Source organism: Rhinoraja longicauda, chromosome 18, assembly GCF_053455715.1.
Source record: "Rhinoraja longicauda isolate Sanriku21f chromosome 18, sRhiLon1.1, whole genome shotgun sequence".
NCBI classification, from domain to species: Eukaryota; Metazoa; Chordata; class Chondrichthyes; order Rajiformes; family Arhynchobatidae; genus Rhinoraja; species Rhinoraja longicauda.
Window position 1 is genome coordinate 1,115,201 of NC_135970.1, and position 21,311 is coordinate 1,136,511.

A 21,311-nucleotide genomic window follows, 5' to 3' on the forward strand; every position below is an offset into this window, starting at 1 on the left:
ATGTCTATTTTCTGGCATGCCCCAATTATTTTTTGTTAAAACAAGATCCAAATTGACTCAACACTGCCACACCTGCGGTCCAGTCAATCAGACATGATCGTGTTTATTGCTAAACAAGGTTTATCAAGCAACTCGATCTTGCTTTCCTCCAGTCATGGATTTCATTCAAAACTGTTTAAAACACTGAAATACTGGAACGAACTAGGAGGCCAAGTATAAAACAACATTGTGATGACAGAAAATTAACTGCCAATGCTGATTATCGCAAAGATAGACACAAAATGCTGGAGTAACTCAGTGGGTCAGGTAGCATCTCTGGAGAAAACTCGATGGCTGAACAGCCTAATTCTGTTCCCATGTCTTCTGGTCACCTCTCCATGTCCTCCAGAGCTGAGGCCTGACCCACTGAGTTACTCCAGCACTTTGTGTCTTTTTTAGTAAACCATTAAAAAAAATATAAGCCAGCATTGGCCGTTCCTTTTGTCCACATCTTGTATTTAGATTCATGTTGGGTCATTAACATGGTTTAGTTTCATTGTAATTCTTTTTCCCAAAACGTTTTCTTTTCAGGCCAAAGAACAGTTATAGAGTGGTCCTGACCTCCCATCTACCTCAGGAGACCCTCAGACAATCTTTAATCGGATTTTACTAGACTTTAACTTGCACTAAATGTTATTCCCATTATCCTGTATCTGCACACTGTGGACAGCTTGATTGTAATCATGTACAGTCTTTCTGCTGACTGGATAGCAGGCAAGAATAAAGCTTTTCACTGAAACTCGGTACACGTGACAATAAACTAAACTAAACTAAAACTAAATGATTAAAAATGCTACAAAATTAATAATGTCCGTCCAGTACACAATACAATGGCACAGCTGATAGAACAACTGCCTCACAGCCCCAGAGACCCAGGTTCAATCCTGACTTGGGTGCTGTCTGTGTGGAGTTTGCATGTTCTCCCTGTGGGTTGCCTCCCTCGTCCCAAAGACATGCAGACATCTGTGTAACTTCAATGCATGGATCTATGTGATATGACTGTTAAAGCCCGCCCGCGCTCTGAAACGACAAACACCGTCAGACACTGATGCTCATAGTTTAGACACAGCTTTATCACGCTAGCAGTAGTGGGAGAGTCACTGCTAGTATGGTCATGTACCTTTGTATATTTATACATGGGTAGTCACGGGTCCAGCTAATCACACCATCAGCACATTTCTGCACCAGTTCTATTGTCTAGAACAGACTTGTTGTTCCCTGCAGCACTACTTGGTATCGCTTCTCTCTCCTTTAGTCACAACACCCTCTGCAGTTCTGCAAAACAACCTGTTATACTTTAGCAAGCAATTCTAAGTAAGTAAAGCAGGCTCACCACACGCAACATGCAATCTGTCATGTACACATTAACCCTTGAACCACCATCCTCCTCCGCATGACGTGTGTGCTTCTGGTTTCAGGGTCTCTGCCTGCAGTGAGTCCCCTCAAGGCAAGTGTGCAAGAGCTCACACTAGCCGTCGATGACCTGCTGCAGCTCTACTTGACTTCCTTCAGCCACAACCCTGGAGCCGCTGGTGATCTGCCACCGAGCACCAAGTGCACGAAGGAAGCTCGCACCGCACCAGAACACCTGCAGTTCACCCTGTTTGCTGCTCACAGAATCCCAAGGGTCTGGGTCAGCAGGTGGGTGAGCAACATTGTACAACTATCTCCATCTGCCTTTCAGATCTGCCTGGCTTGGGACATCAAATCAGCAGAGAATGTTAAATACAGTCACGCAGCACCGAGATAGGCCCTACAACCCCGCTCATGGGCCCAAGCCCCGGCTCCCTCAACCCCCCCCCCCCCCCCCCGCCTTGGCTCCCCCTAACAACCCCCCCACCCGCCCCGGCTCCCCCTAACACCCACCCCGGCTCCCCCTAACACCCTCCCCTCCCCCGCCTCGGCTCCCTCTACCCCCCCCCCCTGCCCTGGCTCCCCCTAACAACCCATCCCCCCGCCCTGCCCTGGCTCCCCCTAACACCCACCCCCCCGCCCCGCCCCGGCTCCCTCTACCCCCCCCCCCCCCTGCCCTGGCTCCCCCTAACAACCCATCCCCCCGCCCTGCCCCGGCTCCCCCTAACACCCACCCCCCCCCCCGCCCCGCCCCGGCTCCCTCTACCCCCCCCCCCCCCTGCCCTGGCTCCCCCTAACAACCCATCCCCCTGCCCCGGCTCCCCCTAACACCCACCCCCCCCGCCCTGCCCCGGCTCCCCCTAACACCCGCCCCGCCCCGGCTCCCCCTAACAACCCATCCCCCTGCCCCGGCTCCCCCTAACACCCACCCCCCCCGTCCGGCCCCGGCTCCCCCTACCCCCCCACCGCCCTGGCTCCCCCAGATTGACTGTTGGGGCCTGTAATCCAGGCTGGGTCCGAACTGGGAGGTCTGAAGAAGGGTCTCGACCCGAAACATCACCCATTCCTTCTCTCCAGAGATGATGCCTGTCCCGCTGAGTTACTCCACTTTTTGTGTTTATCTTTGGTATATGGATAGGATAGGTTTAGAAGGATAGGGGGCAAATGCAGGCAGGTGGAAATAATGTAGATGGGGCATGTTGGTCAGCATGGGCAAGTTGGGCCAAATGGCCTGTTTCCATACACTTTATGACTCTGACCTTAAGCGTCCAAAAATAATTATCAACTCTTCAAATTCTAAGCCTTTTGATGTAAAACAGCATCTGCAGTTCTCTGTGGGTTCATGTAAAAGGCAGTGGCACACTGGCACAGCGGGTAGAGTTGCCAGCGCCGGAGACCCGGGTTCTATCCTGACCATGGATGCTGTCTGTACGGAGTTTGTACCTTCTCCCTGTGACTGCACGGGTTTCCTCCGGGTGTTCTGGCTTCCTACCGCACTCTAAAGACATATATGTTTCTAGGTTAATTGGCTTTGTTCAGTTGTATAAATTGTCGCCAGTGTGTCGGGTAGTGTATGGGGTGATTGCTGGTCTGCACTGAAGGGCTGGTTTCCACGCTGTGTCTCCGTAGGCTAAAGTCTAAAATTGCCTCTTTTAAAATGATAACCATGAGCTAGGTTACCTCATTTACTGCTCAGTTTTGTTCCTAACTTAGTATCGAAGGTTTGACCCAGATTTTGAGGTCCCTTCTGTGCAATCCCTGCTAAAAAAAGAAATATCAGAAAAAATCTGGAACAGAAAATAATGGCGAGAGGCATGGCCTGTTTGTGGAGCGACCAGAGAGCTGAGAACCAGCTTCTCCAACGTTACAACTTCATGTTCACATTCACAATGGGGCAGCACAGTAAAGCAGCAGGTGAGCTGCTGCCTCTCAGCGCCAGAGACTCTGATTCAATCCTGACCTCGGGTGCTGTCTGTGCAGAGTTTGCACAGAGTTCTCCCTGTGACTGCCTCCCACGTCACAAAGTCATGCGGGTTTGTAGGTTAATTGACTCTCTGTAAATTGCCTCAAGTGTGTAGGGAGTGGATGAGAAAGTGGGATAACATAACACTAGTGTGAACGGGTGGGTGATTGCTGGTCGGCCTGGACCCGGGGCTGCACAGCCTGGTCCCATTGCTGTATCTCTAATATTAATTTAACCCTATTCTTGAAGTTCCCAATAATTGCTAGTTGCCACGTGGTTGTGACTATCACTATGTTCAGAGCTGGTGTTGAAGTATCATTCACTTCACCTGAACGCACCGCCCAAGGCCCAGCTCCCTCTGCACCACCTCCCTCCACCACAGAAACCAGTGGCAAGAAAGAGGCTCGGAGTTATGGAACTACACTGGTTAGTCATAGAAACATAGAAAATAGGTGCAGGAGGAGGCCATTCAGCCCTCCGAATCAGCACCACCATTCAAAGATCATCCAAAAACAGTAGCCTGTTCCTGATTTCTCCCTATATCCCCTGATTCCATTCGCCCCAAGTCTGTCTTGAATACATCGTCATGGTGTTTGTGACCAGAAGGCACTGTCTGCCTTACCTGAGCAAAGCAAGGGACTTTTATGTGATAACGTTTCCTTTGAAGAATAAAATCTCTGCTTGCAAGTGTATGATCAACTCTGCACATTTTAGTAGGACTAACCAGAATGAATCTGCTACTGCAGATGTGACATAAAATCCTGTCATAATTCAGAACTGAAATTCTTCTTAATAACTTTGCATGGCCGCAGAAACTCTTTCCAAAAAGTCATTTTTGCGTAAAGATTTGGATCTTTATTGTTTATGTGTCTTGCCAAGATGCCACAGAGATCTTCATGCATTAAACCGTCAAATTCCTTCCTTGGACTCTATTCCTTGGAGCGCAGGAGGATAAAGGGTGATCTTGTGGAGGTGTGTAAAATCATGAGAGGAATAGATAGGGTGCGTAGGGGGCATCACCAACCAGAGGACATGGGTTCAAGGTGATGGGGAAAGATTTAATAGGAACCTAAGGGGCAACTTGTTTACACAAACGGTGGTGGGTGTATGGAACGAGCTGCCAGAGGAAGTAGTTGAAGCAGGGACTATCGCAGCGTATAAGAAACATTTAGACAGGTTAATGGATAGGATAGGTTCAGAGGGTTATAGGCCTAACGCAGGCAGGTGGGACTAGTGTAGATGGGGCATGTTGGTCGGTGTGGGCAGGTGGGACTAGTGTCGATGGGGCATGTTGGTCGGTGTGGGCAGGTGGGACTAGTGTAAATGGAGCATGTTAGTCGGTGTGGGCAGGTGGGACTAGTGTAGATGGGGAATGTTGGTCAGTGTGGGCAGGTGGGACTAGTGTAGATGGGGCATGTTGGTTGGTGTGGGCAGGTGGGACTAGTGTAGATGGGGCATGTTGGTCGGTGTGGGCAGGTGGGACTAGTGTAGATGGGGCATGTTGGTTGGTGTGGGCAGGTGGGACTAGTGTAGATGGGGCATGTTGGTCGGTGTGGGCTGGTGGGACTAGTGTAGATGGGGCATGTTGGTCGGTGTGGGCAGGTGGGACTAGTGTAGATGGGGCATGTTGGTTGGTGTGGGCAGGTGGGACTAGTGTAGATGGGGCATGTTGGTTGGTGTGGGCAGGTGGGACTAGTGTAGATGGGGCATGTTGGTCGGTGTGGGCAGGTGGGACTAGTGTGGATGGGGCATGTTGGTCGGTGTGGGCAGGTGGGACTAGTGTAGATGGGGCATGTTGGTCAGTGTGGGCAAGTTGGGCCGAAGAGCCTGTTTCCAGTCTTTATGATTAAATGCACAACTTTGCATCTGTGGGTGGTTAATGTTTTCTTGTTTCGCCTCATTTCAGTTGCATGGTCAGCTGAGTTTTCACCATTTACAGTGGTCATCACACATATATAACATATAACAACTACAGCATGGAAACAGGCCTGTCCGGCCCTACCAGTCCACGCCGACCATTCTCCCTGACCTAGTCTCATCTACCTGCACTCAGACCATAACCCTCCAATCCCCTCCTATCCATATACCTATCCAATTTACTCTTAAATAATAAAATCGAGCCAGCCTCCACCACTTCCACCGGAAGCCCATTCCATTGCCAGGCCTATGCTTTGTAGGCAGAAAGTTCACTGAAGTCTTTTGTAACCAAAATATAAATTCAAATCTGGGTCAGTTCCATGTGTACTTCGTCCAATTTACACATGGATAGTTTTCTATTTTTACATTAATGTGCACTGTAAAGTACTTTGGTGAAGAATATTTAGATGTGGATATATTCCAGTCATGAACTAATGAACAGAAACTCAATGTTTTTATGTGAATTTGGGATGTCAAGCAGGAAAATTGTCTCACTATATCTCACTATTGTCTCACCATATCAAAGATAGACACAAAGTCCTGGGGTGACTTTTCTGGTCAGGACTCTTCTTCAGACCCAAACTGACCCGGTCCTTCTGGATGGGTGAGATGCTGCCTGACCCCCTGAGTTACTCCAGCTGTTTGAGTTTACCTTTGGTATAAACCTGCAAGTTCTTTGTTTCTGCCTTTAATTATATCCATTGTTGTGAGTTTAGGGACTTGCCAGAGATTTGAGATTGATTTGCTTTGGCCAATCCAGGTAATCAATCCAGGCACGGTAGCGCAGCGGTAGAGTTGCTGCTTTACAGCGAATGCAGCGCCGGAGACACAGGTTCGATCCTGACTACGGGTGCTGCACTGTAAGGAGTTTGTACGTTCTCCCCGTGACCTGCGTGGGTTTTCTCCGAGATCTTCGGTTTCCTCCCACACTCCAAAGACGTACAGGTATGTAGGTTAATTGGCTGGGTAAATGTAAAAATTGTCCCTAGTGGGTGTAGGATAGTGTTAATGTACGGGGATCACTGGGCGGCACGGACTTGGAGGGCCGAAAAGGCCTGTTTCCGGCTGTAGATATATGATATGATATGATGATGATGTATTACTGAGGAAGTGGGAGATTAATGGAATTTGAAATGAGAAAAAAAAACAGGCATCCAATAACAGCTGGAGACACAAGAAACTGCAGATGGTGGAAGCCAGGGAAAAACACAATGTGCTGGAGGAACTCGGCGGTCAGGCAGCACCTGTGGAGGGAATGGACAGATGACGTTCAGTCTCAAGAAGGGTCTCAACCCAAAACATTGTCCGGCCGTTCCCTCCACAGATGCTGCCTGACCCACTGAGCTCCTCCATGACTGTTTTGCTCAAGATTCCAGTGTCTGCAGTTCATTGTGTCTCCAATTGTGAACTCCAAAGTAAATTCATAGACTATAGCTCCGCCTTCAACACGGTAAATTCATAAACTATAGCTCCGCCTTCAACACGGTCATCCCCACCAAGCTCATCACAAAACTCCACCAGCTAGGCCTCAGCTCGTCATTATGTGACTTGATCCTGGACTTCCTGCTGGAACGACCGCAGGCAGTGAGAATGGGCCCTCCCTCGCACCTGCCCTCCACTATCACCCTGAGTACCGGCACACCACAGGGCTGTGTTCTGAGCCCCATGCTCTACTCCCTCTTCACACACGACTGTGTACCTGCATTCGACACCAACACCATTGTCAAGTTTGCAGACGACACGACGGTGATTGGGCTTATCACCAACGGGGATGAAACAAACTATAGAGCGGAGGTGCAGAACCTGGCGGACTGGTGCTCGGATAACAACCTGTCCCTAAATACCACCAAGACCAAGGAGCTGATCATCAACTTCCATAGGTCACATAACGGGGAATATGCCCCGATCTCTATCAACGGGGACAGTGTGGAGAGAGTGTCCAGCTTCAAGTTTCTGGGCATTCACATTTCGGAGGACCTAACCTGGTCCAATAACACTGCTGCGCTGGTCAAGAAGGCACAACAAAGACTGTTCTACTTAAGAACACTGAAAAAGTCTGGTCTACCCCAACAGCTGCTGACGACCTTCTATCGCTGCACCATAGAGAGCATCCTAACGCATGGCATCCCTGTGTGGTACCTCAGCTGCACGGAGGCAGAAAGGAAAGCTCTACAGCGGGTAGTCCATAGAGCTCAGAGGGCCATCGGAACACAGCTACCAGACTTGGAGGGCATCTACAACACACGATGCCTCAGAAAAGCCACCAGCATCCACAAAGACTCTTCACACCCCTGCAACAGTCTGTTCGAACTCCTTCCATCGGGCAGACGATACAAGGCCTTCTACGCCCGCACCTCCAGACTCAGGAACAGCTTCATCCCCAGGGCCATAGCTGCTATGAACCGGTTCTGCTGAGCCGGATGGCCACAACGCATAGATCAACTTGCACTTTACCCTGTTTAAAAACTGTTACAATTGTTTCGTTTCGTTGGGTTGCTGTTAATTACTTAAATTATTGCATCGTATGGGAGGCGCATTCCCAATCTCGTTGTACCCCTGGGTACAATGACAATAAAGATATATTGTATTGTATTGTATTGCCATTTAAATACACAACTGGGCTTGTATTCACTGGAGTTTAGAAGGATGAGAGGAGATGAGAGGATAGAAACGTATAAAATTTTAAAAGGACTGAACAAGCTGGATGCAGGAAAGGTGTTCCCAATGTTGGGGCAGTCCAGAACCAGGGGCCACAGTCTAAGAATAAAGGGGAGACCATTTAAAACTGAGGTGAGAAAAAACTTCTCTCACCCAGAGAGTTGTGAATTTGTGGAATTCTCTGCCACAGAAGGCAGTAGAGCCCAATTCACTGGATGAATTTAAAAGATAGAGCTCTAGGGGCTAGCAGAATCAAGGGATATGGGGAGAAGGCAGGCACGGGTTACTGATTGTGGATGATCAGCCATGATCACAATGAATAGTGGTGCTGGCTCGATGGGCCAAATGGCCTCCTCCTGCACCTATTTTCTAAATACATGCTGGTATATTCTAAATAGCTGTTCATTCATCAATAAAAATGTTTGATTTAGATTTAGATTTAGAGATACAGCGCGGAAACATGCCTTTCAGCCCACCGGGTCCGCGCCGCCCAGCGATCCCCGCACACTAACACTATCCTACACCCACTAGGGACAATTTTTACATTTGCCCAGCCAATTAACCTATATACCTGTATGTCTTTGGAGTGTGGGAGGAAACCGAAGATCTCGGAGAAAACCCACGCAGGTCACGGGGAGAACGTATAAACTCCATACAGACGGCGCCCGTAGTCAGGATCGAACCTGAGTCTCCGGCGCTGCATTCGCTGTAAGGTAGCAACTCTACCGCTGCGCCACCCCCTATCTGATAATAATTACTGAGAGTCTTAGTTACATTAAACTGAAATTGGCAAATGATTCTTAATGCACTGTTATTAAAAATTCAACAGGATTATGAACCTAATGTTATTCTCCAAGCTATGTTCAGAAATATACTGAAGTTAAATGTAATTTAAGAGTGGCACAGTGGCAGAGTTGATGCATTGCAGTACCAGAGACCCGGCTTGATCCTGACCTCAGGAGCTGTCTATGTGGAGTTTGCATGTTCTTCCTGTGACTGTGGGTTTCCTCCGGGTGTTCCGGCTTGCTCCCACGTCCCAAAGATGTGCGGGTTTGTAGGTTAAATTGCCCCTAGTGTGCAGGGAGTGGATGGGAAAGTGGGCTAACATAGAACTAGTGTGAACGGGTGATCGACGGTCTCACAGTGACATTGGTAATCATTTACTTTGCCAACACAAGTTGCCCAAACAAATAATCAACATTTTTTTGGTTGTGCAGAGAGCAAGGAGCACAGGAACAGACCCTTTAGCCCACAATGCCCATGCTGAACATGCTGCCTGTTGAAACTAATCTCCTCTGCCTGCACGTGATCCATATCCCACCATATCCATGCGCCTATCCGGAAGCCTCTTAAATGACACTATCGTGGGCTGAAGGACCTGTTTCCACTCTTCATCTCTAAACATAATTCTGCTGATATTTAATGCATGTTTTCTTTGCAGCTTTGAGAAATACTTCCTGGTTTGTTCACTGACTCACAACGGGAAGGATCTGTTCAAACCCGTGCAGTCCAAGAAGGTGGGGACTTATCGCAACTTCTTCTACCACATCAAATGGGATGAACTGTGAGTATATTTTCTGCTCAAGAGTTAAATGGAGTCTATGAAATAAATGGTGGGAATAACACACTTAGCTTAGTTTAGAGATACAGCACGGAAGCCTCAGCCTACCGAGTCCGCACCAACTAGTGATCCCCGCACATTAGCACGATCCTACACACACTTGGGACAATTTACAATTTTATCAGGCCAATTAACCTGTAAACCTGCACGTCTTTAGTGTGTGCGGGGAAACCGGAGCACCCAGAGAAAACCCACGCAGGTCACGGGGAGAACATACAAACTCCGTAGTCGGGATCGAACCAGGGTCTCTGGTGCTGTAAGGCAGCAACTCCACCGCTACACCACCGGCTGCCCCATCTCTTCCTCAAATCAGATGGGCAGCATTTATGGAAAGAAAAATATATAATGCATTATATTTTGTTTAACGTTTATGTTTCAGAGCATTGATCCTCAACAAATACTAAAAGTAACTGACTTACAATGTTGAAAAGAAGAACTGCAGTAATTAAGTTAAATTGGCATTCATAACAGATAAACAAGAACTCTAGATGCAGGTTTACATAGCGGTACGGTAGCACAGTGGTAGAGTTGCTGCTTTACAGCGAATGCAGCGCCGGAGACTCAGGTTCGATCCTGACTACGGGTGCTGCACTGTAAGGAGTTTGTACGTTCTCCCCGTGACCTGCGTGGGTTTTCTCCGAGATCTTCGGTTTCCTCCCACACTCCAAAGACGTACAGGTATGTAGGTTAATTGGCTGGGTAAAATGTAAAAAAATTGTCCCTAGTGGGTGTAGGATAGTGTTAATGTACGGGGATCGCTGGGCAGCACGGACTTGGAGGGCCGAAAAGGCCTGTTTCCGGCTGTATATATATGATATGATATGATAAAGCACTGGAATAATTCAGCGGGTCAGGCAGCATCTCTGGAGAACATGGATAGGTGATGTTTTGAGAAGAAACCCTTCAGGTTGGGAACCTTTGAAGAAGGGTTCCGACCCAAAATGTCACCTATCCATGTTCTCTGCAGATATTATTTAACCTCCTGAGTTAGCCCAGCATTTTGTGACTACTGTTGGACTAATTGATTTATTCTGCAAAGTAAAAGGCCTTCAATGAATTCCAAGTTATTTAAAAAAACTATTTAAACTATCAATCTGCATGACCTGTTAGATTTCCACACAAAGACACAAAGTGCTGGTCAGCAGGTCAGGCAGCATCCCTGGAGAACATGTTCCTGGTCGAGTCAGAAGAAACGACTCCAACAGAAACGTCACCTATCCATGTTCTCCAGAGATGCTGCCTGAACCGCTGAGTTACTCCAGCACTCTGTGAAATGTCACCTATCCATGTTCTCCAGAAATGCTGCCTGAACCGCTGAGTTACTCCAGCACTCTGTGAAATGTCACCTATCCATGTTCTCCAGAAATGCTGCCTGAACCGCTGAGTTACTCCAGCACTCTGTGTCTTGACATGAAATGTTAAGTGTTTTCTCTCACCTTTGGTGCTGCCTGGTTTGTAAGGCAGTCATTGGATTTTCTGTTTTTGTCACTTCACTTTGACTCACTGGTGTTGTCGATGTGTATTTCAGTAGAATTATTTTTTTCTTGCAACGCTCTTAAAAATGTAGGCACCTTTAACAATTTTCCACGACAACCATGCTTGGATCTGATATGATCACCTTGGTTAAAAGATTGTCCACACTTCTGCCAACGCACAATGAAAGTCAGGTTGTAGGTCCAGTTGCTTTCTGTTGTTCCAAGTGTTTGCCTGTGTCACGCCACCATTTTTTAAATGAGCTATTTGCAATGGTGCTGTTCCAATTTGTAATTCGTTAATTTGTGTGAAAGCGTGCGTGGAGCAGCAGAATGGCTGCCTCACAGCGCCAGAGTCCCCGGTTCATTCCTGAGTATGAGTGCTGTCTGTGCATGATTACAATCAAGCTGTCCACAGTGTACGGTTATAGGGCAAAGGGAATAATGTTTTCTTTGTATTACTTTTTATTACGATAATTCTCTAATAATTAGTAAAGAATTATGTTGAAACTGTATTCCTCTCAGTAAACATTGAATGATTAAGTTCAGGGAGGCATGGTGGTGCAGTGGTAGAGTTGCTGCCTTACAATGCCAGAGACCCAGGCTCGATCCTGGCGACAGGTACACGTTCTCCCTGTGACCGCATGGGTTTTCCCCGGGTGCTCCAGTTTCCTCCCACCCTCCAAAGACGGCAGGCTTGTAGGTTCATTGGTTCTGTAAATTGTGCAGGATGTGGAGTGTAGGATGGAACTAGTATGTGGGATGGTTATTGGTCGGCGTGAACCTGGTGGGCTGACGAGCCTGTTTCCGCACTGCATCTCTACTCTTAAGATGTTTATCAAACGAAAGGTTTGAAAGCAGCGAACAGTTACTTGTGGCTTTCCTGCTGATCGGTCTCATTGCCAAATATCCCACTTCAACAAAGAACAATTCCCCTGTTTCCCGTTGATTGATCGTATCGTTGACTTCCTCTCTGTAGGTTGGGTCGACTTGCAGGGAGATGGGAGCAGTCAGTACGTACAATAACAAAATGTTCTCAACATGCTCATGAGCAAATGCGGACAGGAATTCCACCATTGTTAACTTTAACGTGGCAGCGGAAGGCAAATTTGCTACTTTCTGAAGAGGCAATGGTATCTTTTGAAAAAAAATTAAAAGACCAGCAATACTATTTTAGACACCATTTAAAAAAGAACCATTTTCACACATGGGTAAATTTAGACTGCAGCTCATGACTAATCCAAGCAAAGTTAAATATTGAGGAGAAGCTTTTGTGGTTTTCAATGTACTTGAGTAGCAACAACTGAAACACTGTTGACTCTGTAGCAAAGTCACTAGTGCTAAATTGGTCGTAAAACCACAGATTCTCTCTCCGAATGAAATAAGCAGTGTCTCTTTTTCTTTGGGGGTATATTCCTGTTCCATTTGAGAATAAGTTCTCAGGGCAGCACAGTGGCACAGCAGTGGAGTTGCTGCCTCACAGCACCAGAGACCCTGGATCGATGTTGACTACGGGTGCTGTCTGTATGGAGTTTGTACGTTCTCCCTGTGATGGCGTGGGTTTTCTCCAGGTACTCCAGTCTTTTCCACACTCCAAAGACCCACAGGTTTGTAGGTTAATTGGCTTTGGTAAAGATTGTATACTGCCCCTGGATGTAGGGCAGTGCTGGTGTACAGGGATCGCTGGTCGGCACAGACATGATCAGCCGAAGAGCCTGTTTTCATGCTGTCGCTGTCAGGTTTGATGGTTTATGTTTCTCACACAACTTGCATAAAGCACAGAATAGTACAGCACAGGAACACTCCCTTTGGCCCACGTCCGTGCCAGACATGATTTAATCTCCTCTGCCTGCACGTGACCTATATCTGTCCATTTTCTGCAAATCCATGTGCATGTCTATACATCATGTAAATCCCCAGGGCCTGGTGGCCTACATCCCAGAGTACTCAAGGAGGTGGCCCTAGAGATCGTGGATACATTGGTGATCATTTTCCAATGTTCTCTCCACTCTGGATCAGTTCCAGGAATCAGAGCTGCCAAGGAAAGGTACTTTGAGAAGCTGAGGAGCAAGTTCTCAGCTCATGACTTATCTTCAGTGTGAAAGGGCTTGCAAAAAATCACCAGCTACAAGAGGACAATCGTCAGCTGACCAACAACCTGAACAAGTTCTACTGCAGGTTTGATCGACAGAAACGTAACCCTGGGACCCCCTCGCACTCCTCCCCAATCACCACTTCACACCTACTCACAGCCTGACTCCAGTCTACAAAGACTGGGTCCTCCTCCACTACCCATCCCTCCTTGCTGCCCAACATCAGTCCGGCCACTTCTCATAGATACATAGAATCATAGAAAATAGGTGCAGGAGTCGGCCATTCGGCCCTTCGAGCCAGCACCTCCATTAAATGTGATCATGGCTGATCATCCACAATCAGAACCGCGTTCCTGCCTTCTCCCCATATCCCTTGATTCTGCCAGCCCTAAGATCCCTATTTAACTCTGTTTTCAATGCATCCAGTGAATCGGCCTCCACTGCCTCCTGAGGCAGAGAACTCCACAAATTCACAACTCTGGGTAAAAAAGCTTTTCCTCATCTCAGTTCTAAATGGCCTACCCCTTATTCTTAAACTGTGGGCATGGTTCTGGACTCCCCCAACATTGGGAACATGTCTCCTGCATCTTGCGTGTCCAATCCCTTAATAATTTTATATGTTTCAATAAGATCCCCTCTCATCCTTCTAAACTCCAGTGAATATAAGCCCAGTCTCTCCATTCTTTCCTCATATGACAGTCCCGCCATCTCGGGAATTAACCTGATGAACCTACGCTGCACTCCCTCAATAGCAAAAATGTCCTTCCTCAAATTAGGAGACCAAAACTGCACACAGTACTCCAGGTGTGGTCTCACCAGGGCCCTGTACAACTGCAGAAGGACCTCCTTGCTCCCAAAGTCAAATCCTCTCGTTATGAAGGCCAACATGCCATTAGCTTTCTTCACTGCCTGCTGTACCTGCATGTTTACTTTCAGTGACTAATGTATAAGGACACCCAGGTCTCGTTGCACTTTCCCTTTTCCTAATCTGACACCATTCATATAATAATCTGCCTTCTTGTTCTTGCCACCAAAGTGGATACCCTCACATTAATCCACATTATTCTGCATCTCCATCACTAACAATAGAAATAGCGGAGGTGGAGAGGCTATTCAGGAGACAGAAAAGCCAGAAATCTCCAGGACTGGACAATGTTTCCCCCTCTAACCTCAAGCACTTTGCCAATCAACTGGCACCCAATCAGTCCCTGCAAACCTGCACTGTCCCTGCCTGCTTCAAGGTCTCCACTATTGTTCCTGTACCCAAAACGCCAAGGATTAATGACTAAATTTAGTCTTAATGACTAAATTTAGTCTTAATGACTAAAGGTCTGTCGCACTGACCTCTGTAATCATGAAAACCCTTGAAAGACGGAGTCATAGAGTGGTACAGTGTGGAAACAGGCCTTTCGGCCCACACCGGCCAATATCCCAGCTATACTGGTCCCACTTGCCTGCGCTTGGTCCATATCATTACAAACCTGTCCTATCCACGTACCTGTCTAACTGTTTCTTAAACAATGGGATAGTCCCAGCTTCAACTACCTTCTCTGGCAACTTGTTCCATACACCCACCACCCTTTGTGTGAAAAAATTACCCCTCAGATTCCTATTAAATCTTTTCACCTTCACCTTGAACCTTTGTCCTCTAGTCCTCGATTCCCCTACTCTGGGCAAGAGATTCTGTGCGTCTACCCGATCTATTCCTCTCATGATTTTATACACCTCTATAAGATCTCCCCTCATCCGCCTGCGCTCCATGGAATAGAGTCCCAGCCTACTCAACCTCTCTCCATAGCTCACACCCTTAAGTCCTGGCAACATCCTTGTAAATCTTTCTGAACCGTTTCAAGCTTGACAATATATTTCCTATAACGTCCCAAAATGCAACACCTCACATTTCTCTATATTAAATTCCATCGACCATTCCTCTGTCCACCTGGCCAATCGATCCAGAGATCCTGCTGCAATCGTTCACAACCATCTTCACTATCTGCAAAACCACTAACTTTTATATCATCAGCAAACTTGCTAATCTTGCCGTGTATATTCTCATCCAAATCTAACTTGTGCTGACCCACCTGAAAAACATCACAAACCCCCTGCTGGACCCCCTGCAGTTTGCATACAGGGCCAATGGATCAGTGGATGACGCAGTCAACCTAGGTCTGCACTTCATCCTCCAGCACCTAGACCGCCAGGCGACCTATGCAAGGATTTTGTTTATGGATTTATCTCTGCATTTAACACCATTGTGCCAGAGTTACTACACTCCAAACTCTCCCAGCTGACTGTGCCTGAACCCCTCTGTCAGTGGATCATCAACTTCCTGACGGACAGGAAGCAGCATGTGAGGCTGGGAAAGCACATCTCAGACCTGCAGACCCTCAGCATAGGAGCACCACAAGGCTGTGTACTCTCCCCTCTCCTTTACTCTCTCTACACCAACGACTGCACCTCCACAGACTCCTCTGTCAAGCTCCTCAAGTTTGCGGATGACACTACCCTGATTGGACTGATCCAGGATGGGGAGGAATCTGCCTACAGATGGGAAGTGACACAGCTGGCATCCTGGTGCCATCGCAACAACCTGGAGCTCAATGCTCTTAAGACAGTGCAACTAATTGTAGGCTTTAGGAGAGATCCCCCTCCCCTCCCCCCACTCACCATCAACAACACCACAGTCACATCTGTGGAGTCATTTAAGTTCCTTGGAACCATCATCTCCAAGGACCTTAAATGGGGGGCCACCATCGACTCCACAGTCAAAAAGGCCCAACAGAGGATGTATTTCCTGCGGCAACTGAGGAAACACAATCTGCCACAGGCAATGATGGTCCAATTCTATACTGCTATCATTGAGTCCGTCCTCACCTTCTCAAGATTCAAGATAGATTCAAGATATCTTTATTTAGTCACCCACAGTCCAACAATAAAAGCAATAAAATAAGCAAATTACACAACCCCAACCAACACACAAAAAAAAGAAACATCCATCACAGTGAGTCTCCTCCAGTCCCCTCCTCACTGTGATGGAAGGCCAGAATGTATTTTCCCTTCCCCTGCCGCCTTCTCCCGCGGTCAGGTTGGTGTCGTTGCCACATTCCAGGCCGCGCCGGACGGTGAAATGTCCGCAGCGGGCCGACCCAAGCCCCGCGATCCGCTGCCGGAGCTCCCGATGTCGGCATCCATGCAGCCCGAGCCTAAGGCGAGTTGCAGCCGTTCCTGCAGCCTCCGAGGACGGCCGGCTCCGCTGATGGTGAGTCTGGTCCGCGGGCTCTGCGAACCAGAGCCCTGGAGGCCGCCAGCTCCAGGAGTTGGGCCGATGGTAGGCCGCAGCAGGAACAGAGACACCACCCAGAAAACAAAGATCATGTCTCCGTTCGGAAGGGACACATTTACAATTTTACAGTTCCCCCCCTCCCCCCCACACACACACACACACATAGTACACAAACACAAAAACACGACATCACATCTACAATTAAGACAAAAAAAACAACAAAACACAAAGACAAACAGACCGCAGGTAAGCCGCAGCTGCTAGGGCAGCGCCGCCATTTTGGTCCACCTTCTCCATCATGGTCTGGTTTGGCTCAGCCACCAAGCATGACATCCAGAGGCTGCAGCACATCGTTCGATCAGCCGAGAAGGTGGTTGGCTGCAATCTTCTCCCCATCGACGCACTGTACACTGCAAGGGCCGGGAAGCGAGCGGGCAAGATCATCTCTGACCCCTGTCACCCTGGCCACAAACTCTTTGAAACACTTCCTTCTGGAAGGCGACTCTGGACTGTCAAAGCAGCCACAGCCAGACATAAAAACAGCTTTTTTTCCACGAGCAGTAGCTCTACTCAACAACCAAAAGTCTGTAGCCTCCTTTTGCTCTGGTATTTTATTTAATTCTCCAAATGTTTAAATTATAATGTTTTATTTTTAATTGTCTACTATATATAATTTGTTACTTGCGAGCAAAGCACCAAGGCAAATTCCTTGTATGTATACATACTTGGCTAATAACATTTATTCAATTCAATTCCTGTAACTGCACTTTTTAAGAAAGGAGGGAGAGAGAAAACGGGGAATCATGAACCAGTTAGCCGTACATTGGTAGTGAGGAAGATGCTTGAATCGATTATGAAAGATGTTATAGCAGCGCATTTGGAAAGCTGTGACAGGATCGGTCAAAGTCAGCATGGATTTATGAAGGGGAAATCATGCTTGACTAATCTTCTGAATTCTTTTGAGGATGTAACAAGTAGAATGGATAAGGGAGAGCCAGTGGATGTGGTGTATCTGGACTTTTAAAAAGCCTTTGACAAGGTCCCACACTAGAGATCAGTGTGCAAAATTAGAGCACATGGTATTGGGGGTAGGGTATTGACATGGATAGAGAACTGGTTGACAGACAAAGCAAAGAGTAGGAATTAATGGGTCGTTTTCAGAATGGCAGGCAGTGACTAGTGCGGTGTTGCAAGGCTCGGTGCTGAGACTCCAATTGTTTACAATATATATTAACGATTTAGACGAGGGAATTAAATGTGACATCTCCAAGTTTGCGGATGACACAAAGCTGGGTGGCAGTGTGAGCTGCGATGAGGATGCTGAGGCTGCAGGGTGACTTGGACAGGTTGGGTGAGTGTACAGATACATGCAGTATAATGTGAATAAATGTGAATAAATGTGAGGTTATCCACTTTGGTGGCAAGAACAGGAAGGCAGATTATTATCGGAATGGTGTCAGATTAGGAAAAGGGGAGATGCAATGAGACCTGGGTGTGCTTGTACATCAGTTATTGAAATGAGCAGGCAGACACAGCAGGCAGTGAAGAAAGCTAATGGCATGTTGGCCTTCATTGCGAGAGGATTTGAGTTTGGGAGCAAGGTGGTCCCACTGCATTTGTGCAGGGCCCTGGTGAGACCACACCTGGAGTATTGTGTGCAGTTTTGGTCTCCTAATTTGAGGAAGGACATTCTTGCTATTGAGGGAAGGAGCATAGGTTCACCAGTTTAATTCCCGGGATGGGGGACTGACATATAATGAAAGAATGGGTCGACTGGGTTTGTATTCATTGGAATTTAGAAGGATGAGAGGAGATCTTATAGAAACATATAAAATTCTTAAAGGATTGGACAGGCTAGATGCAGGAAAAATGTTCCTGATGTTGGGGGAGTCCAGAACCAGGGGTCACAGTTTAAGAATAAGGGGTTCTTAGGACTGAGATGAGGAAAAACGTCTTCACCCAGAGAGCTGTGAATCTCTGGAATTCTCTGCCAGAAGGTGGTGGAGGCCAATTCACTGGATGTTTTGCAAGAGAGAGTTAGATTTAGCTCTTGGGGCTAAAGGAATCAAGGGATATGGGGAAAAAGCAGGAACGGGGTACTGGTGATCATTTTCCAATGTTCTATAGATTCAAGATCAGTTCTTGTGGATTGGAGGGTAGCTAATGTTATCCCACTTTTTAAGAAAGGAGGGAGAGAGAAAACAGGAAATTATAGAAGTCTGACATCAGTGATGGGGAAGATGCTGGAGTCAATTATTAAAGACAAATTTGTGGAGCATTTGGATAGCAGTAACAGGATCGTTCCGAGTCAGCATGGATTTACGAAGGGGAAATCATGCTTGACTAATCTTCTGGAATTTTTTGAGGATGTAACTATGAAAATGGACAGGGGAGAGCGGGTGGATGCAGTGTATATTGACTTTCAGAAAGCCTTCGACAAGGTCCCACATAGGAGATTAGTGGGCAAAATTAGAGCACATGGTATTGGGGGTAGGGTACTGACATGGATAGAAAATTGGTTGGCAGACAGAAAGCAAAGAGGGGATAAATGGGTCCCTTTCAGAATGGCACGCAGTGACTAGTGGGGTACCGTAAGGCTCGGTGCTGGGACCGCAGCTATTTACAATATACATTAATGACTTGGATGAAGGGATTAAAAGTAACATTAGCAAATTTGCAGATGACACAAAGCTGGGTGGCAGTGTGAACTGTGAGGAAGATGCTATGAGGTTGCAGGGTGACTTGGACAGATTGTGTGAGTGGGCGGATGCATGGCAGTTTAAGTTTAATGTGGATAAATGTGAGGTTATCCACTTTGGTGGTAAGAACAGGAAGGCAGATTATTATCTGAATGGTGTCAAGTTAGGAAAAGGGGATGTACAACGAGATCTGGGTGTCCTAGTGCATCAGTCACTGAAAGGAAGCATGCAGGTACAGCAGGCAGTGAAGAAAGCCAATGGAATGTTGGCCTTCAATACAAGGGGAGTTGAGTATAGGAGCAAAGAGGTCCTTCTGCAGTTGTACAGGGCCCTAGTGAGACCACACCTGGAGTATGTGCAGTTTTGGTCTCCAAACTTGAAGAAGGACATTTTTGCTATTGAAGGAGTGCAGCGATGTTAATTCCCAGAATGGCGGGACTGTCATACGTTGAAAGACTGGAGTGACTGGGCTTGTATACACTGGAATTTAGAAGGATGAGAGGGAATCTTATTGAAACATATAAGATCATTAAGGACACGCTAGAGGCAGGAAACATGTTCCAGATGTTGGGGGAGTCCCGAACCAGGGGCCACAGTTTAAAAATAAGGGGTAGGCCATTTAGAACGGAGATGAGGAAAAACTTTTTCACTCAGAGAGTTGTGAAGCTGTAGAATTCTCTGCCTTAGAAGGCAGTGGAGGCCAATTGCTATTCCTGTCAAAAGTCCTTGAAAAGGTAATTCTAAATCAACTACTGCCTTACCTGCACCAAAATACCATCCTGGAAAGTTTCCAGTCAGGTTTCAGGGCTCACCACAGCACAGAGTCTGCCTTGTTGAAGGTACACAACGATCTGCTTCTCGCCATCGACACCGGCGACTGTGCAATCTTGCTCCTTCTCGATCTCAGCGCAGCGTTCGATACAGTGGACCACACCATCCTTATTGACCGTCTCCGGTACGGGGTTGGTGTTGATGGCACTGCCCTGAGCTGGTTCGTTTCCTACCTCAAAAATAGTTTCTCCATCAACATAGGCAATTATTCCTCTTCCCCAGTTAGCCTCTCCTGCGGGGTTCCAAAATGATAACAGGCAGCCTTGGAAGCCTATCCTCCCTAATCAAACCGCATGTCAAAAACCTTGGCGTGATATTTGACTCTGCATTAAAGTTTGACAAACAAGTCAACGCTGTGGTAAAAGCCAGCTTCTTCCAGCTTCGTACCATAGCTAAAATCAAACCATTCCTCCAATTTGATGACCATCCACGCATTCATTTCCTCCCGCCTGGACTACTGCAACTCCCTATACACTGGGATCAGCCAATCATCCCTGTCCCGTCTGCAATTGGTCCAAAACGCCGCAGCGAGACTCCTGACGGGTGCCAGTAAAAGGGACCACATCACCCCGATTCTGGCCTCTCTCCACTGGCTCCCAGTACAGTACAGAATCAACTTCAAGCTCCTCCTATTCGCATACAAAGCCCTTAACGTGCTTGCCCCCCCCCCCCCACATATAAAAAATCTTCTAACCCACCTCTCTAACTTCAGGTCCCTCAGGTCGGCCGACTTGGGGCTACTCACTATCCCGCGGTCTAGCCTTAAGCTCAGGGGTGACCGCGCTTTTGCGGTTGCAGCTCCTAGACTGTGGAACAGCATCCCTCTCCCCATCAGAACTGCCCCCTCCATCCACTCCTTTAAGTCCAGGCTCAAAACCTATTTCTACTCCCTAGCTTTTGAGGCCCTCTGAGGGGGCGCTGTGAACTGTTTATGTATGTGCTGTTATGTTTGTGTGCCATTGTATGTTCGTTTTTTGTACCTGCACTGATGTACAGCACTTTGGTCAACGTGGGTTGTTTTTAAATGTGCTATACAAATAAAATTGACTTGACTTGACTTGACTTGAATTCTCTGGATGCTTTCAAGAGAGAGTTAGATAGAGCTCTTATTGAAAGCAGAGTCAGGGGATATGGGGAGAAGGCAGAAACGGGGTACTGATTGTGCATGATCAGCCATGATCACGGTGAATGGCGGTGCTGGCTCGAAGGGCTGAATGGCCTACTCCGGCACCTATTTTTTTTCTATGTTTCTTTACATCTCATTGCAAGGCGAAATTGTACATTTTCTGCTTACAACTCCTATTTGTCTATATTACTGCTTTTCAAAAAATTGCCAAGAAGTTAACCCTTGCTCTGGAAGGTTAGATTGCATGGGATCCAAG

General features: G+C 47.3%; 1 protein-coding gene across 3 annotated transcripts in view; it reads left to right on the plus strand.

Annotated features, from left to right (window-relative positions):
* The window catches only part of pik3c2a (phosphatidylinositol-4-phosphate 3-kinase, catalytic subunit type 2 alpha), a 141,429-nt gene that overhangs the window by 76,765 nt on the left and 43,353 nt on the right, over nucleotides 1–21,311 (plus strand). For all 3 annotated transcript variants that reach the window (XM_078414953.1, XM_078414954.1, XM_078414955.1), the window contains exons 12-13: nucleotides 1,458–1,680; nucleotides 9,372–9,494. In XM_078414953.1, coding sequence (XP_078271079.1) covers nucleotides 1,458–1,680; nucleotides 9,372–9,494 — 346 coding nt within the window. The remainder of the gene's footprint in view (nucleotides 1–1,457; nucleotides 1,681–9,371; nucleotides 9,495–21,311) is intronic.